Raw genomic sequence first — 27,483 nt, forward strand, 5'->3', positions numbered from 1 at the left:
CATTGCACATAGCAGGAGAATAAAGTGCCAGTCCCAGCAGTGGCCGCACAGCCGGCATCCACATTGTACAACAATCGCACAGCTCCGGTCGTGACTATGAAAGGACAGCCCGAGCAGCAGGTGGGATGGAGGGATGGCAGGGGGCCATACCCCTGCACCTCTCTCTCCAATCTCTCTCTTCATCAGTCATGTCACACGGGCTGTTCCCCTGCAAGGAACATCCAGAGGAACAGAGAAACTAGAAATGTGTGTCCCGGGCAGGGGAAGCAGCTGGCAGGCATCTGTAATTGAATTCCAGGAGGACTTGGGCTATTTTTAAAACTCTCTGTAGGCTGGCTTTCTTTTATTTTTCTTTTTCCTTTTTTTTTTTAAACAGGTGAACATTTCTAAAACTCAACAGAGTTTTAAAGTTTTACTGCATACATCTCTGAGTTTCAGCACCATGTAAAAAGCAGGCAATAGCAGCAAAGCCCAAGCAATCAGAACCAGATTCTTAAATTCTGCACCAAGGAGGGGGAAAAACAATCAGTTTTCTCTGCAACTGTATATTTTAAGGATAAAGAATTTATTCCTTGGAGCCCAAACACAAAACCCCTCTTCTACTGTATTTGTACCCTACAGGGACACTGATTTTCTAACAGCTCCAAAATAAAACAAATGCCATTATTTATGTGCTGTGCTTCTACAGTATCTAGTAACCCACAGCTCTGAGGGCACATTGGTATTCAAGGAATGAAGCCCCATAAAATGTAGGCTACAGAATGAGAAAAGTTTTGCTGTTTTCTTTCCAGAAGTGGTACCTGAATAAGGTAATTCCATTCAACCAGTCAAACAGTTTTGGCACTGGCAGAGTCCAGCAAGACTCCTGACAGGCTTTTATTCATAAGCAACCTGACCTGCCTGAGCTGCAGTCAGAGCCTTCCACACCTCTAGAGCTCCTTTATCTCCTGTAATGTCTGTTAGATGATAACCAGAGTCCTAATACTCACTCTCCACACCTTGGGAGAAGAATGGCCCTTTATTCTGAGAGGAGCCTGTTGTTAATCTCCAGCTGTCAAGACCTCTGGATCTGTTTACCTGTCTGGGCACTCCCCCTGCTCATGAGAGGCAGGGTCTGGCACCAGTTCCACACCCATCCTTGGAAGGATCAGCAATGGATGGTTAAAGGACCTGAAACACAGCTCAGCATGGCTGACATGAAGCAAGGAAAACCAAAGACTGCTAAAGCTGCAGAGAGGAAAAGTTCTCATTTTGCTCACAACACAGTCCAGTCTGAGCTGTACTCATTTATTTTCTGAGTTGCTGCAGCAAGTTAAATTCTCTGATGATAATGAGCAGTCACCAACTGCATCACCAACTCATTAAATCAACTCAGTATCCACTCATTAGCAAACACACTTATACTCTCTGGTTTTAAGACTCACTGGCTAGCAAAAGCACAGCATATGATATTTGTTGGGGTATAATTTCTATTATTTTTGTTCTCAGTTGTGGAAAACGATCCTTATTGGGAGCAGCAGCATGCCTCCCTCTGCCTTTTGACTGTGCTAGATTATACACAAAACCTGTTACTTTTAAAAAATATTCAGAAGATAAAGCTAGGGATCATTTTTCAGCACTTTGCAAGACAGGGTTATGTAACTATACATAACAATGTATACTTATACATGGGTCTGCTGTATACAGAGAGGTGAAATGAAAGAATAGAGGAAAAGCGACAGAAGGGAAGACAAAAACCTCTTAACCACCAAAACAAAATACCATTTTTTGATGCTTATTAATACAAAAACAAGTCCAACAATAACTTCCTCTTGGAAATACAATAAATACAGGATAACAGAATCTGTATCATATAAAGTGATATTATCTGTTGAATATTCCCCAGATGCTCAACCAGTACACCTGATCTTATCAAACAGCACTGGAGTTTCTTGCAAGCACAGCTTTATAAATGGCCATTTTCTTACTTTAGTGCTGGCAGGGGAAATGTTTAGAAGGAAAATGTTTTGACTGCCATGCAATCAGACTGCCTGTAAGCAGTATATTCTGGCCCTTAGAAAGTAGGGGAGATTTAATACAGCTCAAAATTTCGGAGGGTTTGGTTTGTTCTTCTTTTCGAGGGCAAGACAATGAACATTAGCTTCCATCAGAGGAGAAAGGATGGGATTTCAAATGGTACTTTGGAGAAATGGTGAATGCTGCAGGGTGGGGATGGGGGGAAGCACTTCTCTTTCTCAGCTCTGTTATGTCAATTTGCTCCTCAGATGTTCATCACTAAGAATTGTTACTTAAAGCTGCCCCAGATGCTCCACATCTGGTGGGTTTTTTTTTGTCCCCACAGTCACAGGACCTTCTATTTATTTTTTTGCAGAGAACTGCATAAAAGGTGAGAGGCTGATGGCAAGAACATCTGCAGCTTCACACTGTGCAATGCCACCGGGGAGCCACACACAAAATAATTAATGGAAACTCCTCACAGCCCAAACCTCAGCATCCTCTGCCAAATCCCGCATCCCCCAACACGGGCAGGCACCTCTGCGTGCGGACCCCTTCTGGAGGCGGCGGCAGAGCGGGAGGGGGACAGGTTAATAAATGAAACGCTGTTCCGTGTTGACGAGGCGGGGAAGGAGCGGGGAAGGAGCGGGGAAGGAGCGGGGAAGGAGCGGGGAAGGAGCGGGTCCGGCCCCCGGCTCCCGCCGCGTTACATAAGGCGCAGCTCCCGGCTCCCTGGGGCGGCGCAGGGGATGCGTGCTCCGTGCAAACCCAGCCCCGCAGCAAGCTCGGGAGCCATTCCCGAGCTCCCGGAGCCAGACACTGCGCCCATTACATAAGAGCTCACATGCGCCGCGGTCACATGCACAAACAGCGCCTTGCATCGCCCGGCCGCAGGCGATCACAGCACGGGGCCGATGCTGGAGGGGGAAGGCGGCGCCTTGCACTGCCCGCACCCCCGGGGGACACCGCGGGGACACCCTCTGCCCCAGGGCTCCCACCCAAAACACCCTCCTGGCGCTGGGGACCCTCGCTGCCACCACGTTGTGTGACCGCTCACACAATCCCAGGGTTGTTAGGGCTGGGAGGGAGCTCGTCCAGCCCTTGGTGACAAAGAAACGCGTCCCAGGTGGGTTTTGAAATGCCTGCAGTGTCATCTGGAGGGATTTTCTGCGAACAAGGCAGGTGGTATATGATAAAGAATATATTGGGGATATTGGGAATGTCAAAGCCACAAAGCCACAAGGCCCCCAGGCAAGGGGGTCCCTCCCAGTGCCACCATCTGCAGGTTTGCATCCCCACAGGTAGGACAGATAGAAACATTTCCAGAGGTATCACAGGAGTGGGGGGTTAACACATGGCCCAGGTCTCCTAACCAACATCGGAAGCTGGCAGCCACCCCACCACACTGGGCACCACGTTTGTAGGGAGGGTGCTCCATACAAGTCCTTCTGCTCTGGCTTTTGTTGGATGACCCCCCTTGGGTTGCAGATTTTTGGAGCCACCTTGACCCAGAAATCCTCCTTCAGGAGAACAGGCGTTGCAAATCAAGTTGGCCAACACAGCAGGAAGAGTCTCTGGAGTCTGTACAACTCAAGAAGCGGCTCCTTTCGTGTATGCCAACATTTCAGCAAAGTTCTAAAAGCATGGTTTTTTCCAATAGAAGCCAACTTCAGAACAAGAATTTACACAGTAAGCCAAGCTTAATAAATTAATTTTTTTTCATGCCATTTTTCCCCCCAACAAATCTTTCATTTACAAAGCCCAGGAGCACACTCCTTTGATTTAGGGAGGAGAAGACGGGCGCCCTGCCAACCTGCGAGGTTCTGCACTGTCATACGCAAAGTTCTGCTTCCACTTTCAGAGAGACCTTCTCTCAAGGTGAGTCACTCAGTCCTCTGGAGAGGAGCCCAAAATGGGAGTGAGTTTGTGCTACTTAGAAGTACCCTGAGCTGCACTGACACGTGCCCACGGTGGTGGAACCTCCCTGTGCAGCGAGCTCGGGGCAAGAGGCAGAGCTGTGCTCGAGTAGCCTGTCAGGGGGAACCTCAGTTCCCTGCCCCTGTCCTTCAGCAACCCTCCTCACCACAAAAAAACCTAGAATTCCCAAAGTTCTGGGCCTAAACACAGCGCTCACCGAGTCAGAAACAAGCATTAGGGCAATATAGCTGTTGACCAATCTCAGAGGGGAAAAAAAAAAAAAGACAGCTTCCCCAGGGTGGCTGTTGCTCAAGTCAGATGGGCAGTGGAACTTGTTTTAGCTGCACATGTGCTTTCCTAGCAGGAACGTGTGTGAAAGGGCCCCTTTGTGCAGGGCTGCAGCTGCCTGGTGCTGCTTGGCCACCTCCTGTGGCTCTGGAGGCCCCTGCTGGAAGATGGAGCTGGACGGGCATCAGCAGGGGCAAGAAAGCAGCCACTTTTCAGCTGCAAAACTGAGAGCTGAGAATCATACAGAAAAGGCTTGAGAAAACTCTTTTAATTTACTCTGATTTTACTACCTCGTGGTTCTTGCAGGGGGCAGAGCCCCAGCTGGCTCAGTAGTAAAATCACACTGCATAAGGCTTAGCAGCAAAACAGACAGATAGTGATCAAAGTACTGAACTTAAGACACAGAAGCCATAAACTGTGGGGTAGATCAAAAGAAAACATTATTCCAGCAACATTTCCTTTCCTGCTCCCAAAGAGTGTCTTTCTTCAGCTAAAAATCAGGGAGAAAAATAGAGAAAAAGGAAAAACTATGTGCAAAAATAGGAAAGAGAGAGATAGTTTTAAGAGACAAAGGAATTGTTTCTTTAGATTAATATTGTTTATAGTTTTAAAAATAGATTTAATACATGATGAATTAAAGTATGTAACAAATAGTTGACTTCTTGGGGCTTTTTTACTTTTTTTTTTTTTTTTTTTTTAAAAAAAAAAAAGGGAAGTAAAAGACCTGCATTTAGAGTACCCAGTGTGCTAGAATTTGCTCCTGAGTTAAAACAAGCTCTTTCAGTATTTCATGTATGGAAATAATCTCTTTATATAAACAGCTACATCTAAGTAAAGTGGCTCCCTCAGACCACACTGGGGACAGCAAACCCTTCTGAGCAGCCTGGCTGAGCATCAGGTGGGACTCCAGCCCTTTCTAAGTCCTTATGGTTGGTTTTATTGGGAGAATTATCATGACAATAACAAAGTGCCAGCAACAACCAGGGCAAATTTAATAAAGACTGTGACATATAACTAGAACAATCCTCTGTGCCATCCTCGTGAACTTACTGAGCAGCCCACACTTTATTGCTAGCAGTGAATTACCACTGTTAACATCCTCTGCCTTACAAAAGCAACCTAGTTAATGTGGGTCTTCCTGCAAAATTAAGAATACTCAGGCTGCACAGTCTATTCTCCAAGAGCATTTTATAGCCCATTTGAAAAAACTGTAAAAGAAGAACTTCCCAACGATGTGCAGGGCTTCCAGCATTTGTTTAAATGCAAAGATTTTCATTTTTAGAGAGCCACAGTCAAATATTTGTATATTTAGAAGAGTTTGGTTTCTTAAAATGCTGAACTGCACCCAGTAGAGCAGCCTGGGAGGAACCTTAGAGCTGGGAACCTCTAACTGGTCACAGCTGAGAAAACACCTGGTTCAAGGGAAGCTTGTTGTTCCCCTGGAAGCAGTAAGGAGTCTTAAAACTGAAAGACCTGAGAGTCAAGGTTATCTAAATTTCTTTTGCAGCAGAGACAGGCAGAATGGTATCCAGCCCTACTGGATGGAGGGCTAATAGGACACAAATGCTACTGTAGACAGCTAAGGAGTCAAAAAATCAAGTTTTTTACAAGAAAGAGGAGAAAAGTAGTAAAAAAAATAAGTGGGGGGAAGGGTAAAAAGCTTGCAGGAAAAAAGGAATATAAAGAGACTTTGCTGGTGTAACTGCTCAGTACTTGGGGACAAAATGTTTTGGATAAGTCTGCCAGAAGGAATTTTCAGAGAGACAAGGCCCTGTCCCCAGCCCCCAGTGACAGCTCTGTACCTGGAGTTACCAACACTGGTCTCACCCTGCTGAGCACATTTCCCTGTGCTCCAGCTGAGAGCCAGCAGTGCCTCTCACTGGCACCCCTGGCAGCAGAAAGGATCTCCTCATGGGACTACTCTGCTCTTTTCCCCACCAACTCCAGAGGTCAGGTAACCATAAATGCACCTGGATTTTATCTCAGTAAATAAACACAAGCGTAATTGAACAAAGCATACTTCAGACTCCGGGGTTTGTACAGTAAAACTGGAGGAACAGATGCTCTAAAGACTCAGAGAAATCCCAAATAAACTATTTGTAATTAAAAAATCTCATGATTTCCAAGCCAAATCTCGTGATTTGTTTGTGGCCTGACTCAGGGTTTTCAGTGCTTGGGGCTGGCAACTCTGACTAAGCAGGGATATGAAATAAGAGCGAGAGTGACTGCCCGCCAGGCTTCTGTTTTCCTGGGACAGAAGACAAAGCAGCTCTGACAATTCCAGCTGGCAATACCATCCAGGCACTCCTCCAAGGCCAAACATGCTGGGTAAAATCCTCATCAGACCAAAAAAAAAAAAAAAAAAACAAAACCAAACAAAAATCCTATCAGAAGCAGTTACTGTGGTTGCTTAATAGCTGTTTTCCGAAGTTCAATATAGCATATATTTTCTTTTTCTTGAACAGGGGGAGAAGGGGGAGATGGGCCACATTACAGACTAATCCCTTGCCAGATGTCATTAGTGATGAGGTCCCTCAGAAATTACATCAGTTTGAAACGAATCAGAAAACAGTGAGTTTCCATTCCCTCCTCCTGCCTGGCTAGACAGAGACCTCGGGATCAGCTTTCATCCACAGCCTGGGATCAGCCCTCCTCTGCATCTTGCTTGGTGTGGCAGGGGTGTTAAACAAGTAATTGCTACCATTAAAAAGAAAAATAGCTCACTCACTCCTGCTCCCTGTCCCTGTCAAATACCAGCTCCTTCATTAGGCTTCCCAGGAGCTGTCTCAGCACTCTGCAGGAGATTCTGCCTGCACCCAGCTGTGGCACACATCTCCAGCCACCACCCCTGCGTGCTCCTGGTGCCAAACCAGCAGCTGGCCCCTCTCTCCTGAGCCCCAAGTGTCCCCTCACACCTGGTATCTTATAAGACAGCCTGGGCAGGGAGTGCAATCTCATTTCTGCCCCTCTGCAATGCCCAGCCCTCCCTCTACCTGCTCACAGGGTGATGGATGAGGAGCAGAAGCACAGAAGGAGGTCGAGTAGAAGGGTCTTGCTGGTTCTTAGTGCTTTTGCTGGCCCTAGTAAAGCAAGAGCATGTCCCATCCTGGTATCTGAAAGGGATGTGTCTTTAATTCCTAGTGCTTGGACCAACTAAACCAAAACATTATCATAAACTGATGTTTTCTGTAGAAACTCAGTGCCTGAAACACATTTCTGGATCGTAAATCTTGGACTGGAGCAGTTTATGTAATGCCACCTATTCATGCTGCCCTAAGTAACCATAACTAACCATTCCATTATAATGAGTCCATTATCCCTTGCTTTATTGTATTTTCTCTTAAAACAGAGATCAAAGATTTGGATCTAGTGGCATCATGCCGATTTCATTTTTATTACTGGCTCCCTAGGTCTATCATAAATATTCATTGGCCATCCTTAATACAAGGCATTGAATTCTGCTCACTGCTATCTCTGGTGCGACTGCAAAGTACAAACAGGGTTGTTGCTCAAACATATTAAATAAAGCAGCAGCAAATTTGTGACAGTCAACAACAACAGCAGCAACAACAACAACAAAAAAACCCCACCCAGAAAACAAAAGAACCCTTTTCCCCTTCCAAGGAAATCCAAAACCAAAGGAGACATTTTCTCTCGCCCCCTCCACGACTACTGCAGACATTTGGCTGCTGTGGGAATTGAGCTGTGCAGCAGCAGCAGCTGACCTGCTCCCACAGACAGGAGATGTTGCTGAAAAGTCCACAGTTGCCACACTGTGGTCTCTGCGATACTGCAGCACTCTCTGTGCCTCCCAGAAAGAATCAGAACCATTACCTGGCACTGCTACTGAAACTGCTCTTAAATGTGGCCTTTTTGTACAGGAATTAATTCTGAAAAGGGAGTGGAAGCGTGGAGGGAGAAACAACTTCCAGAATCATAGTCAGGAAAAAGCTTTATGCAGTTTTATTCTCCTAACTCCCAAAAAGCCTTGCAACCATCCCAAATTTCAGGGTGCCTGCAGTTTTGTTTCTTGCCTGTGTTCCTCTGAACTCTTCCCACCTCAGTGTGGCTGCTCCCAGGGTTAATGGAAACCCCTGTTGCACCCATGCCAACCTCTCCTGCTCTGCAAATAAGCACAAAGGCTCCTTGGGATGTCAGCTGGGCACTTTGAACAACCACCACTCACTAAAATTAGGGGGGCCATGGGAATTATGTTTTTCCTCCTGTTAAGTTACTCTGAGAGCATTAACACACATAATTCTAAACAAGACCATCTACTCCATTAAAAACAAAACAATATGCTAAGATACCAAATGAACATTCTAATATTTATCTTCTAATATAACTCTATCTTGAAGGTAAAAGAAAAAGAGAAGGAATAAGAATAAATAACCTAAAATAAATATTCATATTTATTCACATGAATCTATCCTCACACAACACTACACACATCTGGAGACATGAACCATATGATAACACTGTTGACTCATTTTACATATTAGCTTACAACATATCTTTGGTCATTTACCTACTCCCTTGCCAATCTAGGATCTGCTAGAACCTTACACTAAATTAGTAAAAATCTTCTTTATTCATAATTTAAAACATAGAAATAAAAAACAAGTCAGGGAGAAAACCTTGATCCTGATGTCTTCATGATTAGAATTTGATTCAAAGAGCTACAGTGAGCATGGAATTTGACTTGTAGATGTACTGAAGTCTTTAGTGAAATTCATCTTACCTGTATTCAAAACAACAACAAAATAAAATCTGTTTGCTGTTGTTCAAAGAAAGGACCCCAATCAGCTCCATGAATTATACCTGAGTAAGGTGAGATGAATCATACTCAGAGTTCCAACAGTTTCATTTATTAAATAGCTCTCTTCTCTTGCACTCTGTATTTGTTTTTAACAAACAGCAATATCAATAGAGAAGGATGTCATACAGTTTGCAGGCAGTTAAGATATTCTTGCTGGTTTGCTGTTCTTAAGATCACATCCCTAGGAAGGAGTTCATGTGAAATAAGAAAGGCAAACCCCCTATATCCCATCCACTGTGTAAAGGGGGAATTCCAGAGCAGAAATCAGTCATTTGAAGTTCAAGAGCTTGGTTGATGCTGTTTAAATCAGTAGCTAAAAAAAATATTTTACAGCATCAGATGCTCCTTTAGAGGAGAGATGATATATGTGAGAAGGGCAGATGATACAAGTTCCAAAATAATTTATCAATCACGATTTGGGGCTTAAATTTTCTGAAACAAAAATGGGTAACAACATACCATATTATTAAAATTTGATAACTAGGAGCTGCTGAGAGACTACAATCTTTTGGATTAAATGTGTTAACAACCATGTGTTTTTACAGCCTGGGCATTCTGCCATTAGATTTGTTTGTGACTTGAAGAACAAACAAACAAAGGAAAAAATAACCAAGGCTTTGAAACAAAAAAGAGCAAGTACCAGAGAGTAGTGAACACCACTGCTCACTGAACTATCACCTGAGAGAAGTACCTTAAGGTCTCTGCAGATCCTTTATTTGTTTCATGGTGAGTTAATTATGCATATTAAAGAGAGGCCAAAATCATGACTCAGTGTAGTTAGGCTTGTTCACTGCCCCTGCAGCAGGTTAAACTGCTCCTGCCTTTCACTAGATCAGGACCTGCCCTTTGTAGGGAGTCAGGAGGGCTCCTGAATTACCTGTCCTTGATACATGACGTGGAGTTTAAAGTTCTTGTCCAGCTCAACCAGAGCAATACACTCTGGATCAAATCTCTAGGGCCTGTTACAGAAAAAAAACCAAAACAAACACCAAAACCAACCAACCAAAAAACTTTAAAAATAAGTCATGCTTTTTATATATCAAGTTTTTGCATTGGCAACAAATGCCCATGATGGAAAATCCAGCAGAATATCTGGGGCTGTCCTTCAGTCCAGAACCATGCACACCACAGGAGGGATAAGGGTTACCCCAAAGATGAGAGATGCTAATTCAGAATATTCTGGTTGATGCTGCCTGTCACAGCCCCAGAAAAGTGCAGCAATAACAACACAACAGTGGCTGATGGCCCCAGGCTCTGAGCACTTTGGCTGACAACACCTGGCTAGAACAAACAGCACCATCACATGCCTCCTGGTATCCCTCTGCTTAATTATCCCAGCTTGAAGCCTAGAGGGAGAGAAGTGAAGCTGTGCTCGTTTGTTTTTCTGTAGGTTTTCTCTCATTTGTAGAATGCCAGTGCGTGGGTCTAATGAGAAATTACCACACTCTAAGGTTCTGACCACATCCAGTGTTTAGTCTTGCATGTCTGAAAGCTCTGGTGCTCCTGCCACTGCGAGTACTGGCTGAGAGATTCAGGGCAATAGCAAAGCTTGAATCCTCTGCTGCAATGAATTCCTGATCACCATCTTCACACCAAGCATCTCCAAGACCAAGGGGTTTGTCCCACTTGTGTCTGAGTTTTCACTCATCATTTAACACCCATGACAAAGCCACAGCAGCAGTTTTTTGACCATACCAGAAGTGCTGGTCACAACCAGGCTGGAGATAACCAAACATTCTTCCTCCCTGCACCTCCAGTCCCTCCCTGTGAACTGGTTTCCTAAGGAGCGAGCTTTTAATGCAGGATCCTGCAAAAGTGTCCTTTATCAGCTAAGATATATAAACTATTGTTTTAAAAAAATTCAGTACAAACAGCACTGAGCATACATGTTCTCCTTTGGTGTTTCTGATCCCCTATCACCTCACAGGCTTAGTGAAGAGAATGGTCTGTTGACAACAGGGAAAAACAGGCCAGTGCACAGGTATTTTTATACATCAGTACAAATAAAACTGACAGCAGAAACAGGGAAAAATTAAATGTAATTCTTCTGCAGTGCCACTGACCCAAAATGTGAGTAGTAACACAAATAAAGAAATTTGGATTCTGCTCTCCAATTTAAAATAAGCATTCTTCTGAGGTATGATACATTCAGCAAGCAACACATTTTCAGAATTATTCTCTTTTTCCTCCTCTTTTTTTTTTACCTACAAATGCTGGTTATCTGAATGCTGCCTAATTTGCACATGCAAATAAGTCAAATCATCTTGAAAAGATGAGGCTATAGAATAGAATGCAGTTTAAGCTGAGAATGTCTGTGATTCAATGAGCTGCAATGCTGGGACATTGTAGTGGCTCCCAATAAAATCTCCTGGCTTCTAAAACCCATTGAGGCCATGGACCCCAGCAGAAAAAGACCTGCAGCTCCCACTGGCCTCATCTTGACTGGGAGATCAATACAATAATACAATAATAAACTGGCACTATTGCTTTTGACAAACTCATTGGAGTTTTGTCAACAGCTCCACATGAAAAGATTCAGTTCTTTTGGCACAACATGACCAAGAGGCAGCAGTGGCCATATCTAAGATCACATCTTACAGGAATAAAATACAGTTGTATTTCCACCAAAGCTGTATTGTTTTTTTACACATGTATATTTGGTGGTGTTCCTGCAAACAAAGGGGAGAGGACAGCTTATATTTCATATCTAAAGTTGAATGCAGAAACATTAACCCTGCAAAACAAAAGGCCACAAAGCTACTTCTGTGATTTTAAATCATGAACTAGTACAAATGTCTAAGATAAAACCAGCATTTTTCATGAGTTTTTCCAAAAAAGGCAAAGCACAACTACTTATTTCTGACAATTAAACAGCTTACAGAGTCTTTGTTCTACTGACACTTAAAAATGCAGTTTTTAATTATTTATACTGAAGTTCAACACCTAAAAGAGGAAGAAGAAGTATAAAGTGTGTGCTCTGCAGCAGAGGCACCCCTTCCTGAAGGGTTCATTCTTTTACAGCAGTGTTTCTTAGGGAGGGGCACAAGGCCTGGATTCTGCCACATTCTGTAATGCCCTATCACCCATTAGCACAACTGATCAGATGTAATATATATATGGTAGCAGAGAGAATATTTTTTCCCCCAGAGGTGCTGACCTGATTTATTGGGAAATCAAAAGGTTGTCCATACCCAAAGCATTGCTATGCCAGCAGCTGGAGCAAGGCAAGAAGTCACCATATGAGCACCATTAGGTCAAGAATACAACAACTTCATCCAATTCACTGAGAAGGTTTTAATTTAAGCTTCTGAATCCTCTTTGAAGCTGCTGGACCACCCTTCCTGGCCCACCAGCTCTGTTGTATGGACAGACACTTTAAGCAGGGCAGTAAGGTAATGGTAAGATTTTAAATTGCTCCAGCTGTGCAAAGTGAGCACAATTGGTCTACATGTCTCAGGTGCTTTTGGAAATGTTACTCAGATTCAAACTGAGGTGTATAAACAGATCTAGAGGCAACACTCACACAGAAATTAAATTGATATCAAGCACTATGGTGAAACATAAAAAGATATGCCTAAATGAATTAAAAAATCCCAGTCCAAGATCCTTCTGGTTTTGCAAAATGGGTATTAAAAAAATGGCCAGTGATTCTAAACCTAAATATAGATGGGGCAGATCTAGTCCAGGCACAGTGCCTTCTGTCCCTCCTGCTTTTCTTCTCAAATTGTCAATCTGAAGCAAGCTTTAGATAAATACATTTAGATACTACAGTAGCTCTCTGCACAGAGGAAACGTGAGCTCTGCTTTCCCCACATGTTTTAATGCTGTTCTGGAAGAGAGGGGCTGTAGATCAGGTTTCACTCCAGTTAGTGACCTAATCAATACAAATGGGTCTAGGACTCAATGCAGAACTCCCAGGAGATTGCAATAATCACCCACAATTACTTATGAAAGCCAATCAATGGCCAAGAGGATGTATGTGTCATTTATATACCTTAAAATCAAACTTCTGAAATTAAACTTTGATTCCCAGCACGATTAGATGCTGTGGTGCAAGGCACAAGTGAGAGCTGCCTCAGAGGATGACTGCAAAGAAATCCAAGGGTATGGAGGCAGGAGAGCACCAGAAACCTAAAACTCACCACCAAGGGGAGGTGCAGCAATAGACTTGACATAGAAGATGCAGGAATAGGTATAAAATCAGTGAAATAAGATCCTACTCCTATTTTGCCTCCTGTTCCTTCAGCAAATGACATTTGACCTTTCAGTGGTCAGATGAAGGATAAAGACAGTAGAAGGTGCTCAGTGGTGGGAATTAACATGAAGAAATAGGAGGAGATTTTATTTCATTATTTCATCCTTCTTTCTCACTATGGGAAAGTCTGCAGAAACTGGAGGTTTACTATTTCTGTCAGGTTTATCACAGAAAATACAATTTGATGGGTGATTAGCAAAACTCAGGCTTCCTGTCAAAACATCCCACATCCCTCTGTAGCTTTGTTCTGGTTATGACCATTATGTATTAACTACTATTTTTTTTTTTTTTTTATATCTGCATACCATAATTGAATAACTTTGCAGGCAGTGAGATCACGGCTCAAAAAAAGAAGGGAAACACGCACATGAGGTTATTCATTGTGCTATTTTTACTGTTCTGAAGTCCCTGGCATTGAACAATGACTCATAAGAGTAGCAAGCCAGAGAAGCACTTGCAAAGCATATCCAAGCTTGTTTATTCACATATTTGTTTGCACTGATTCATCACATTCCTCAGTGTAAAACCAATGGGACTCCAGAGGAAGCACGGGGGAGAAATTCTGTTTAGAAAAAGCTTTCCCACCCACCATGCACTCTCAAGATGGTGGAGGTCACATGAGGGATTTGGGAATACACCTTCCTTACCCACTGCTGAAAAGCAGAGCCCTTACAGACTGATGGAGCACATCCCCTCTGGTGGGAATTCCCTCCCTTAACTCTGTCTCCCTTTATCAGCACCCACAACAGGGTACAAGGAGCAACTAAAACAAGCAAATCTAATTGCTTGTTTCAAGTCCTACATTAAAAGTGTAGCCTTTTTTCCTGCCCTGTACTCCTGAGATGAGGTTAACTTATGGTGGGTCTCTGTAATTTTTTTGGAGAGGTTTGGCAGAGGTCAGTTACAAAAGCAAATTATTTTTCCTGTGTGATGCAGTGGTATTATGCACCCAAAATGCTATTAGAATAAATATGAACAATAATAAAGAATAATAATACCTGCTTCTCCTGTGAAATTCTTTTTATGACATTAAAAAAGAATTTGTCTGCCCAGGCCTACCCACATTTTTCTTTGAGGAGGAGGTGAAAATGGGGTTGGTTTCCTCTGTTTCATTGGTTATTTTTGCACAGAGCAGGTCTGATGTCAGCACTGAGAGATTAGATGATAGCTCCATGATTCATATTTAAGAGTGAATAAAAAAATGCTGAAGGGGTTTGGGGAATACCCAGAAATATGGATAAGAGGAAACTACACAAAAGACACTGAGATCAGGCTCAGAAAGAGCAGGGACAGCTGACATCTGCATCTGAATCTACCTACTGAGAGCCAAAGGAACAGGCAAAATGAAAGGCATTTAAAAGACTTGGTTTTGCAAGAGAAAACTGGGCAATGAGGGGAGAGAGGAATGCAAGAAATAATTAGACACTTACAGAGTACAGACTATGTCACTTCTTCCCAAAACTGGCAGCTCTGCTTAAACACTGCAGATTTCCTTTCACACATTTGTGAGCATTAAAAAGCATGTGGAGTACAAAAGTCTGGCACCACAGGCAGCAGGGAAAAACTGTACAATTGCAATTAAAAATCCCTGTATTTCCATTGATGTTATGGTCAAGTCAGGTGTGACAAATGAAGACTAATCTCCAGAAATAAAGAATATCCAATATATAATAATTATACATAGTAATACTTGCTACTGCTAATTCATTTCATCTTGCTTGCCTTGACTCTTATCAAGTCCCTCACACAAAACAGTGTAAGGCAAAGAGTTTCTTTTGTACCAAACCAACTTGCAACCTTATCACACTGTTCCTAAGACACCAGGTTATCTCTAAAACAGCACAAAATTGAAATCATGTCAGATTCTGTTATTAACACCATGCTCTTAGTTCTATATTTAATATCAAAGTGGTAGCAGTACCTCTTCTGCAAAGTTGGTTTTCTTGTCAAGCATTTCTCGTAAAGTTTGAAGGATTTTAATGCAGAGCTTTTCTTCTTTCTCCATTAGCTTCTTTGTGTGATTAATCAACCTGAAATAAGATATTAAAACTTAAAGAGCATTGCACATTGTTGCTAAGCCATACCACAATTTCTGTATGTAAAAATTGCCCATCACTATATTTTTCCTCAAGGAAAGGAAATAAAAGTGGTCAAGAGAAATAATAATTAGAAAGGATATTAGACTTTCAAGGTGTTGGGAGATTTTGGTGTCAATTTGCATATCTTACTGCACATACAGAAGGCAGAATTCTACATCCACTTTTTATGAGTGCTTCCAGAGTAAGATACAGACTTGCTATTTAATCCTTTCTTTATTTAAAAGTAACTTATTTTAACCAATATTTAAAGGTAACCAGTGTTCACCATGCATCTAACTACAACCTTTACACCTTCCAACTTCTATGATGGTTATAATATAATTATGATATAATTAGCAAATGGCATTCAGCTGAAAGGATTTCCAAAAAACCTTACATGGAAGGATTCAGAAATGCAGACATTTGGATGAAACATAATTGTTATTTACATTCACACAACCACTTGACAAGCCAGAAAACAAGGTCCATTTCTGTCTCCAGCTATGACTGTGACAGGAGTCTGGATTTCAGTCAGCTGAAGCTGATACCAGAAGCAGCCTTTCTGTCTTTGTGCAGATCTGTGCACAGATCCTTGCACTGGTTCACACAGTGCTGGAAAAATGTTTGTGAAAATACCAAGGAAGGAAATCTGAAGGTCTTGGACAGGTTTTGGGTTCTATTTTTTTTTTTGTATTTTGATGCTGGCTTCAAACAAGAGTTTGGACAGAGGACATGGGATGGGATAACCTCAAAATGTAATTAAAAAAAAATTTCCAAACATATAAAGTATATTGTTATAATGCTACCTCTGCAGAATATGCAAATAACCAAGGGATCAAGGGAGCTGCCAAATGCATTCATTTCCCCCAAGTTATCTCTGTTTAAATTATAGTTTCTCAAGGGCGGGGAGGGCATCTCACTTGAGGACTAATAAAAAATTTGCAAGACTCTATTCCAAGGCACAGACTGCAAATAAAACATCTAATAATTCAAGACCAGATAGAAATGTATTTTCAAAGAGTTGTTGACAGTTTAAAACAAAAATATAGGTTTGCTGTACCAAAAAAGAAAAAATCCAACAAAAAAACCCACGAGCCTTGAGCAGCCCACTGCTTCATTATGAATTCTTGAAAATTCTGCTATGGAAAAATCTAAGTTTCTGTTGTAGAATTCATGAAATGTAATAGCAAAAGTAGCCCATTGAGAAAACAGAGGTAGGTTGAGCCTGCCATTATTTTAACAAAACACTAACCATCCCATTTCTAGCAGGTAGAGGCAAGCAACCTCTCTGTGCTCTCCAGACAACAAAACTGCTGAGAAATATAAAATATGGAGCAAAAGACCTTACTTAAACTTTCAACAATTAGGTTGGACACCTGCATGCTTAAGTCTCTGCTGAAAACCAGAGGTAAATGCTGTTGAAAATGCTAAAATCCTGCCATCTTTCCTAAAGAATCAAACAGTTGTCTTGGTTTGCAAAGCAGGATGTGACCAAAAGTGTGTATTCTATCACCATCTGTTGAAACCAGGTGGGACAGTGATCTTTTATCTTTTCCACAACCCATCCTCCCTCCAGGAGGATATCATCTGTTAATGGGCCATTGAGTCCCACTGCATGACTGATAAAATTACATCATCCCATTTGGAGATGCCTCACACAGGGGGAAGAGCCAAGCCTTTCCCACCTAGATAAAAACTGAGATTTGGAACATCAGGGCAGCATTTTCCACTGGATTCCTCATCCCTGGACCTTCAGAGGAAAACTGCACCCTCTCCAGGAGCACTGCTCCAGCTGAACCACATCTGCCACTGCAGGAGGATGCAGCCACCATTGAATGGGACTGCTGCCAACACCCTGACTGACTGACAGGGTGTCAGGTTGTATTCTGACTCTGTCAGTGGTTTGGGTTTGTTTTTTGTATTACTGTATTTTTGTTTTAATTTTTTTCCTAGTAAAGAACTATTCCCATATCTTTGCCTGAGAGCTCTTTAATTTCAAAGTTATAATAATTTAGAGGGAAGAGGTTTACATTGGCCATTTCAAGAGAGGCTCCTGCCTTTTTTAACAAACACCTCTCAAACCAAGACAACAGGCCCCTCTGCACACCACTTACTTGGACATGAAAGCACCACATCTTATTCTGGCATCACTGCCCTCAGGGAACAGGAGCTCTGGGCTGTGCAGCACATCAACCAGCACTGAGAATTCAGCTTGCATCATGGGTGTGAACTGCTGCTCCAGGGAGGACACCACGTCCTGGGGAAGACAGGAGAACATCCATAACTGCAGGAGAACTACAGCAACAGTGCTGAGGAGTCTCACAGCTCAGTGTGATGCACTGCTTGACCCAGTGTGATGAGCCCTGCAAGAGCCCTGGGCAACCCAGTGGCTGTAAAGCCACTTCAAGCCTTTCTTCATGCCACTCTTCAAGCAGGGCAAGGGGGAGAATTTGCCCTTTGTTGGTCTCTTTCAAATTTCTGCTCTGCAGTAGTGCTCACAAAACCCATGGCAACAGTCAGGATGACGGTGTGCTGGAAAAGCAATGCTCATCACACTCAGTTAATGTGTCACCTCAGGTGTTGTCTCCTTGGTGTTTAGGGCCCCTGCACTTGTCTGGGTCCTGCTGTTTTCTCAGCCCTGATGCTGTTTAGGCTCTACATGCAAAAGGTGATCTCCATCTCAATGCAATCTCCAGTGGCACAAACATGACCTAAAACCTCCAGTATCTCCTCTGCAGCCAGAACAGGACATGTGGCCATAAAAATTATTCTGTGATTCTGTGAAAAAGGCAGAGAGGAGATGCTGCTCCACGGGCCACTTTGAGGAGAACACAACTTGAATATTGTGTGCAGTTTTGGGCATCACAATGTAAGTGTCCAAAGGAGGGACATGGAGATTGTGAAGGGCCAGCAGGTGAAGCCACACAAGGAGCAGATGAAGACACTTGGTCTGTTTAGCTGCAGAAGAGCAGACTGAGGTCAGAGCAGTTCTGCAGCTTCCTCACAAGGAGGAGGGACAGGCTCTGATCTCTGCTCTGCGTGACAGGGACAGGACCCAGGGAATGGCTGGAGCTGGGTCAGGGCAGGGCCAGGGTGGATATCAGGAAAAGGCTCTTCCCCCAGAGGGTGTTGGGCACTGAACAGGCTCCTCAGAGAATGGTCACAGCCCCAGGTGTGTTTGGACAACACTCAGGGATGCACAGGGTGGGATTGTTGGGCTGTCTGTACAGCCAGGAGTTGGAATCAATGATCCTCGTGGACCCTTCCAGCTCAGCTCATTCTGTGATAACTCCTCCCCCTCTCTGACTTCTGTGGGAGCCAAACACTGGTCTTGGAGAGCTGAGCCTTCAGCCATCCCCACAGAAGTGCAGTGCTCCTCCCATCCATCACTAAAACCGCACTGGGCCTGTCTCTGGTGTTTTCCACACCTGGCACGTGTGGGATAACTGCAGCCCCCCTGCCCAGGCCACTTGCTGTGTCTGTACCTGGAGCTTCTCTATGATATTCCTGTAATCCCAGGCAGGCCCACCAAGAGCTTCTTTGAAGCGAGGTCCGCTGCGGGCTGACATCCTCCAGCCCATGGCTGCCCTCTGCACCATGTTGGAGTGACTCTTCATGAACAGGGTGTTCACCTGGCTGTCCAAATCCACCGGAATCGCGATCCCGCGGTTCTTGGCTTTCACAGGAAGGAAAAACCCAAGACATTTACAGTGGCAAAAACTTGAAAATCCTGTAGAGATCACGGCATGCAAAAGCCTGATCCTACTGATGTTAAGGGGCAGGGTGATATCTCTTCAACAGGTTTTAAAAATAAGAATCCTTAAAAGTAAGTATACCTAAGTGGAAAAAATCAGCCATAATCTAGCTAAAGAAAGCAAGCTGTACTAGTTTAAATGAGATGAGAATCATTTCCAGCATCTATTTTCACAGACACAGACATTTATTTTTAAAAATAGAATAATTTTTCTACTAACTTGAAAATAATCCAGAGATATTAATAAGAGTAACAAAAGGAGTATGTGTTATTATTTCAACAGTTCTACTCTATTCAGAAGAAAATTCTGAAATTTTTAGTGGACATATGCACATTTATCCAATTTATCACATGTACTCTCTGTTGCTTTACTGGATGTTTCTCTTGTGAAGACCTTGAGGAACCAAGTGCATACAAATTAAATTTGAAAAAGACTGTCTCCTCTTCTCTCTGGGTTTTCTATACTGCTAGGGTTGCTAAACCCTGGATTCTAGACAGTACCTGGATGCCACTGCAATATATCCAGTAGTTAATAAATATCTGATAATCTGGTAGTTAAAAAAATTTAATCAATAGATTAAAAACTGCTATTTTTTTTAGACTTAAGAGGCAGGAAACGACAACAGAGGGAATAGAAAAAAAATGAGGAGAGACTTGCAGGAATTCTTACAGGGCATCCACTATTAAATTTTTATTGCATCCTGAACTGTTGTTTGAAAAAGAAGTTTGAAAGGCAATGTTAGAAAATATCTGCCCTCTCCCCCAGTAAAATCTCTTTGTTAGCTGTTCCTCTCCTTTCCACTGGAGATCAGAGTGACATTGTTCTCTGGCTCAGCATGAGTAGCCTGAAATTCAACCAATGAACAAGAGTTTGCCCCTGGATCCCTGGCAGTGTCCCAGGCCAGGCTGGATGGGGCTCTGAGCAACCTGGAATAGTGAAAGGTGTCCCTGCCCATGGCAGGGGGTGGAACTGGATGTATTTAAGGTCTTTTCAACCCAAACCATTCTGTGAGTCTATCTCTGAAAGATCATGTCATGTTCCAGTGATTAAGTTCTGTATTCCATGTCATTTCACTTAATTTCTGTGGCATGGCATGTGTTTAATAAAAACTTAAAAGTAAATTGGAGTAGTTCTAATCCATTTGTAATAAAGGCCAATAAATGAGTGATTTTCCATTTTACATTACTGAAACAAGCTGAATTTTAAAAAACCATTAGCCCAAACTGCAGTTCTGCACAACATTTCTCCGAGGCATTTCCCCACCATTCCACACTAACACGCTTTCTGCAGTGGGGGAAGGCATCAAAAATATTCCACCTCTCCCTCCCAGCTCTGAAACATATCAGGCTTTATGTCCTGAGCCTGTGAAGGCAGCAGGTGCCCCTCTGTCCCAAGCAGCCCGTGCTGCAGCCCCAGGGGAGGTGCAGGCAGAGGCAGCACACAGCTCTGATGAATGGAGGCTGCAGTGCTGCCAAGCACAGTGAGTCACAGAACCCAGGCACAAACTTTCCCTTCCCCTCAGGACTGGAGTGAAATGACAGCTTTTATTACAAACCTAAATCTGGCTGTGACACCTCAACCCCCAGCCTCAGAGACTGTGGCAAGGGTGCTCTGTAGGGGGATTCTCTTCCCTTTAATGGATCCCACAGGTTCAGGGCACCCTCCTCTCTTCCCACTGCAAGGCTGGATCCTGATGCAGGACTGGGGCTGTTCCATTGGGATGGAAGACAATTCTCTAATTCCATTTCTGGTAGGCACTTTCTTTTAAATGGTTGGCCACAGGGAATTGAACAAAAAAAAAAATAGGTTAAGCTGGGAAGACATAAATTGACTTTTCCTTTCCACTCTCCATTTGTTTTAAAGGCAGGTTCCTGATTAACATGTGGAAGATGCCATGTATGGCTGGCCATTATTTCTAATGATTGTTTTTCCATATAATTCAACTGGGCTGTTTTTCAAAACACATTTGCCCTGTTGCTGCCTACTTTACTGGAAAAGTCCTTTAAAGTTCTGCCAGTGTGGGTAGGGTGCTGCAGCCTATTAATCCAATTTATTGTGTCCTAATGTCAATCACTGGAATGCTACTGGACAGTGCTCACTTCTCAATTAAGTGGAATGTATGCAGGATCCTGATACATTGAGGAATAAATTTAGCAATGGGGAGCACACCATTCAGAGGAAAACCCAGACTTCTGCAGTCCTACAGATGCCATTTGAAGTTAACAACTTCCATCAGTGTCTGAGGAGCAGTCAAGGACTATGAGTGTTCAAAGAGTTGCAGCTAATTAAAACTATCACAAAGAAAACCAGCAAGAGAAAAAAAATACTCCTTTGTTTTGAACAGTTCTTACATGTATAATTCCATTTGTAATTAAGATTTGTATTGGTTGTCAAAGGGCACTGTTGAAATCTAAGCTATAAACAAAGCCTTTGTCTTCTTATTTCTTTTCAGCTTGTAGAAAGTTTATCTTTCATTTGTTTCACATTTCATTATTTAAAACAACATGAAACATATTTTTACATTTTGGAAAGCTGATGAACAAATGTGAACATAAATATTTATTTTTAATTTAGGTGTTGTAGGCTGCTTTCCTCTTCAAAATGTGTCAATCTCCCTTAAAGTATCAACATCAAATATTTAAAAGCATGTTTATTTTTGTTCCACTTAGAAATACTTTTGGACAGCACTCAAACTTGCAAAGTATGGTTAGAGCTGGTAGACAAAGGTGCCAAGAGGGGGTAAAATTCTGTCTTTCATCTGACTGGTGAACTTGGGAAAAAGCTATGTGGGCTGGATTTACATAAGTATCCAGCAGGATACTTACCAGGATGGACTCAGTGATCCTTTTGGCTCCCTTCCAGCTCAAAATTCTGTGTGATTCTGTGATGTCTTCAGCACAGGTAAGTTCTGCCCTGCACTGGAGGGCACATCCCAGGTTTATACAGTGCCCATTTCTCACCTAGGGAACTGTGCATGGGGGTAATTACACCCTGAATACACAACACCATTTTGCCATTGTCAGAGGAGATGGAATTTCTGGGAAATCCTTTAAACTACTAACCCTCAATCTGCTGCTCTCAATTATCTCTCAGCAAGAGAGACAAGACAAGCCAAGATAAATGAGCAAACACCACCCATGGTAACAGCAAGAAACGCAGCGCCACAAATTCAGCAGGTCACAGCAAAATGCCCTGCCCTGTGCTGGATGGTTCTGTGGGCACCCAGTGATCAGCAGCTTTCCTTCCCCTTACTGCTTAAACAATGAAATAGAGCTCAGAGAATCAAAAGAAAAGGGCACCATGAATGCCAAAAATCAAGCAGGTAAAATCACGACACTCTCGATGAGCAAGTGCCAGCGAAGTCCCAGGAGCACAGTCCAGAGAGGCTGAAATGACCCAGGTGTTATTTTGTTAAATTATCTGCATGTAGTTCTCTTCACAGAAGAACAGCAATTGGACCTATTTCAGGAATGCCTCCTGAAGCACTGTCCTTTCACTGTGCTGCTGCCTGAGTCTGAGGACCAATTTAGCCCTAAGGATTTGCAGGAAGGGGCCCTTGCCTGTAATTTCCCTTGGATTCCTGTTCTTCACAATAATCTACCTTGCCATTAGGAACCTTGCCATTCTCACTGTTTCCACCTACTGCTCCCTAATTTTATATTTCACTCCATTAGCTTTTGCAGTATGTACAGAACACTCCAGTGTGTGGTGGCTTCACAGCTGATTTACCCTGAAGCATCCCCTGGTGTGGGTTTTCAGGGGGACACGCCAGCATTTGATCCCTAAGAGCTCCTTGAGGAGGAGTGTGATGGACAGTCTGGGTCAGGAAAAAACTCCAGCTGTACCTGGATGTGAATCCTTGGCTTTGCTCACAGTTTACACCCCTGGTAGTCTCAGGCAGCTCTATGTTCTCCCACACTTCCCAGTTGTCACGTAACAGAGTGATGCATATTTAGTTCAATTAATTTTGTTCCATAAATCAGTCCCTCCAGCTCCTTAATCATTTACTGACTGCTAAACAAATGCATTTGGATGGAGAGACACTAATGCTAGCAACAGCAAGACTTTTTAAGGGGAAATAAAAGCTTTGTGTAGACAAGACACAAACCTGCCAATCTTGTACCCTTTCACTTGGTTGTTTTTTTTCCAACAGAAAATCTACGCTAAAATATTTATCAGCCTGTAAAAAGATCATCATTGAATTTTTCTTGCAATTAGGGAAACACAAACAGTTAAAATAGAATAAAATATGTGCTTCATCTGAAATGTATTCTTCTTGCTGTCAAAAAAGTAACAACAGGATAATTATTTTATTTGAACTAAAAATTGAAAATGAAGGTCTAGCTTTTTATAAAATGGAAAAAAGATTTTAAAATTCAAATGGGAAGGGAAATAAACATTTTCAGGACTGAAAGAAATGGTCATATGAAAATTCATCTATATGAACATTAAAATACACATAATAATTCCAAAGAAGCAACAAAATGTGACCAAGATTTTATGTTTAATGTTTCCTATTTATAATTTGTCAGGGAAAAGTAAAGGGCATTAGAGGGCATAAAAGAATGGTCAAGAACCAGAGGAGAGTTTTTTTGGGTTCTGTAGAAGGAGGTATTGGTGACTTTAAATTAGGGAATAAATACTCAACTAGAAAGGACTTCACTACACCTTCAGACCATCTGCTCTCTGTTACAGACAACCCATGCTCTTTAATATCTTTGGAAAAATTTATTGAGCCTCATTTAAAATGATGGCAGCTTATCTGCTATCCCTCCTCCCGCCACTTTCTCTCAGCCCACTGACCAAGGACATCCTTCCAAAGTTGGTTCCAATCCTCTGATTTACAATCTAAATTTATTTAGGTTATTTACAACCTAGTGTAATTTATGTCCAGTTGGTTTTGGGTCAGCACTGTCCTTCAGCTTAAACGTCTCTGTGACTATTTATCTTCTTAAGTACCTTTAAAGAGCAACAACACAGGTCTAGGCAAAACATGTGGGGGTTCTGAATTCCCTTCCTGTAACACAGTTCTCCTTTCCCCTGACCACCACAGCAGTGCTTCCTCTGTATCTGTTCCAGCTTTGAACTTTGGAAATTGCAATCTTACAGGGCTCACCTCAAATTCAGTAGGATGGAAATGAGAATTCTTCTTTTACTTCTCCTGCACAACATCCTAGAACATAATCTGATAGTGACTAATGCAATTTGGCTTGCTAACAGATTTTTTTTTAAAGGGTCTGCCAAGAGACATAGTGTAACAAAATGCAGGTTCCTATCTGGCACTGTTTACTCATCTGGGAAATTCCAATTATTTCATTACTGGTGGTCACAGCACAAGCACAGACAGACCACATCCTTGGGATAGACACAGTACCAGAGGAAAGATTCAATTTTTTAAAACATAAGGGAGAAAACTAATGGATACTACAGAGACAAGAGTGTAAGAGAACTGAATTTGCCCTTGTAACAGAAAAGAAAACTGATGCTCAGAGGTGAAGATGCAAGAATTACTGCCTTAATTAAGAAGCAAAGACAGCTCTTTGCATGAGTCCTGAAGGACTGGTTGGGAAAACCCTGGTTCAATAGCATTTAGGATATGTAATTTAAGATATACAATCTTTGGTTGTGAGGAGAGGTGATATTCCCCAATCTTTAGAGAAAGACAGTAGCAGGTTTAAAATGCAGACTTTGAGACTGACCTCCACCCTTCTCAACCTTGCAAAGATCATAAAATGCATGAACTGAAAGTCCTCTGATAATGAATTCATTTGAAATAAATCATATGGTTGGATATCTTATTTCCTCTGTTTTCACAAAGGTCTGGGGACCTTCTAAGTATTTTTCAGTTGTTGCTATTTTACCAGGGAGATGGGAGCTGTTTTGATTATTCACTTTTTGGACTGTATTTTAAAGCAAAAGCTCAGTCCTATGTAATAAAAAAGGTCAAAGTGATATATGTATGTGTTCATTCTCAGCAGTGTGATAACCTGCTGCAGAAATCCATGTGAACAAGTCACAAACACACACACACACACATGCAGATATATAATTTCACAAGAGTTTCTATTCATGCCAAGCAGCCAAATGTTTCCTGGGCAATAGAAACCTGGTGCATGTTGGTATCTGTGTTCCAAACCTCCTGGAGCCACAGAGGGATCTGCTGAAGAGGGGGAGCAAGGCTCTATGCTTCCTGCTGAACTGGAGGCAGGAAAGTGCCTGGAGACAAAGCAGCAAGTGAGGCTTGAAAAGATTATGCAGTTTTTCCCTGGTGGTAAAGTAGAGTTGAAGTAGCAGGGCTATAAGAAATAAGCTTCTGCAAGATATCCTTTTGTTGACCTGGAAGGTAATGCACATTCTTACAGTGCTCAACAGAAAGCAGATGAAATGATCTTAAGCTCTTGAGGCAGTGCTTGCATCCACCTGCCAGCAACAAGCCAGGAAACACTGAGCAGAGTGCATGTTGCTTAAACTTGCTCTGAAGTGGGTCTTTTAAAAGTGTGTCATTATAGGGATCTTTGATACCTTGGGAAATCTGTGTATGATCTTTCTTCCCCCTGAGACTCATTTGTAAATCCAGGGCAATGACACTCCACCAAAAAAAATCAAAACAAAACAAAGCAATCATGTTTGTTCTTTCAGGTCTATACTACACTTATTTTCCATCAGAAATCTTTGGTCCCTGCTGTAAATCTGCCCAATACTCCATCTCTCTGATATAGGCAAAATCTTTTTAGAGGTTTTTTAAAGCCTTGCTGTGAAACACAAAGGCCCTAACATTAAAGCTGTCAGATTCTCAAGTCAGAAGGGGAAAAAAAGGATCCACATATGCAGCCAGCAAAAGAGGCACAAGAAGGTTGCTGTGTTTGTATTCTGGAAGATGCCTCTGGCTTCTCAAAGTGAAGCATCATTTTGGGCAGAGGAGCACCAAGCACCCACTGCAATCTCAGAAGGGCCTTGGATGTAAAAGCCTCTGGTATCCCCAGCTGAGGCAGTTTTTCCAAATATTTCCACGGAGAAGAGCAAGTTTACTCCATTAACCCAGGCAAGACATGTTTGCCACCATGCCTAAAAACACTGAGTATCACCTGCAGTCAAAATCTCTGCTGGCCAGGCAAATTGTACACAGGGGTATTTGTCAAAACTCTCCTTCCACCTGATCTCCAGCTAACTTGCTCTTTGGGAAATCCCCCTCACCTCTTCCTTTACTCTTCCCTTCTGCACTATCAAAATAAAGCAGTCAATAAAAACGCAGCAATTGCCTGACAGGACACAATTTAACCATGCTGATACTGCTATTAGTGATGAATCCCTGAACAGTTGTTATCATATGGGCAAGGAAATCAGCAGAGGGGATGCTGTGTGCTTGCAGGGAGCTGCTGTGAGGCTGCCAGCTCATGGCACCCCAGGGATTCCCAGCCTGGCAGTTCCTGCTGCTGTGCAGGGAAGTCCCAGAGGAGGACACAGAGTGATGCCCTTCACTGGCAGCTCTGCCCCACCTGAGTGCCCAAGGCATGGCTGGGGGCCCATGGGTGGGAAGCCAGAGAAGCAAGAAGGAGTCTGGACCCATAGGACAGCACAAGAGCTTGTTTTTAGAAAAAAAAAAAAAAAAAAAACAAACAAAAAAACAACTCTAAATCATCTCCAGAAAAAAGAAAATAGAATGAAAGAAAGGACTGTAGTGGAGGTAGAAATCCAATTCCACAAATAGGGAACAAAGTCACATATCTGAAGCAAACTCCAGACAGACTCCAGCTGTTCCTGGAGCCCCCAGAAACAAGAGGCACACAGAGGACTGCCCACCAAAGCCCACCAGCCCTTGCATGTGCTGGCACACCTGACATGAAGCTGGATCTGCCATCCCCTTAGAGTGACCCATGGTTTCCTCTCAAGCTGCTATGGGGACAAGTTCAGCTTGGCTGCCTCAACAGGGCAGAATCATAGAATAATTTAGGTTGGAAAACACCTTCAAGAGAGAGTCCAAGCAGTAACTTAACAGTGCCATGTCCACCACTACACCAAGTCTCTAAGTGCCACATCACTTTCAACACCTCCAGGGACGATGACTCAACCCTTTCCAGGGCAGCCTGTTCCAGTGCTTGACAACCCTTTCCATGAAGAAATTTTTCCTAACGTCCAACCTAAACCTCCCCTGGTGCAACCTGAGGCCTTTTCTTCTTGTCCTAGCACATGCTCCTTGGGAGAAGAGAAAGCTCAGTGAGAGCCTGGCCTGACTCATCCAGCAATCAGCAGAGCTCTGGATCGATGGAATTTGCTGGGAATTTTTCATGCTAGAACCAGCTGTGTGCTGTGGGCATGTAGCCAAATGGAAAATAAACCCACACTCAGATGTCTCCAAACAGCCTCATCTTGATGAGA

At 42.8% G+C, this 27,483-nt stretch overlaps 1 protein-coding gene across 2 annotated transcripts in view; it reads right to left on the reverse strand.

Annotated features, from left to right (window-relative positions):
• Positions 1-27,483, reverse strand: part of ITPR2 (inositol 1,4,5-trisphosphate receptor type 2) — a 236,073-nt gene that overhangs the window by 91,952 nt on the left and 116,638 nt on the right. For both annotated transcript variants that reach the window (XM_056514148.1, XM_056514156.1), the window contains 3 exons: positions 18,838-19,028; positions 17,467-17,609; positions 15,196-15,304 (listed from right to left, as the gene is read on the reverse strand). In XM_056514148.1, the coding sequence (XP_056370123.1) occupies positions 15,196-15,304; positions 17,467-17,609; positions 18,838-19,028 (443 nt within the window). The remainder of the gene's footprint in view (positions 1-15,195; positions 15,305-17,466; positions 17,610-18,837; positions 19,029-27,483) is intronic.

The sequence above is a fragment of the Oenanthe melanoleuca genome, chromosome 1A (assembly GCF_029582105.1).
Source record: "Oenanthe melanoleuca isolate GR-GAL-2019-014 chromosome 1A, OMel1.0, whole genome shotgun sequence".
In the NCBI taxonomy this organism is placed as follows: Eukaryota; Metazoa; Chordata; class Aves; order Passeriformes; family Muscicapidae; genus Oenanthe; species Oenanthe melanoleuca.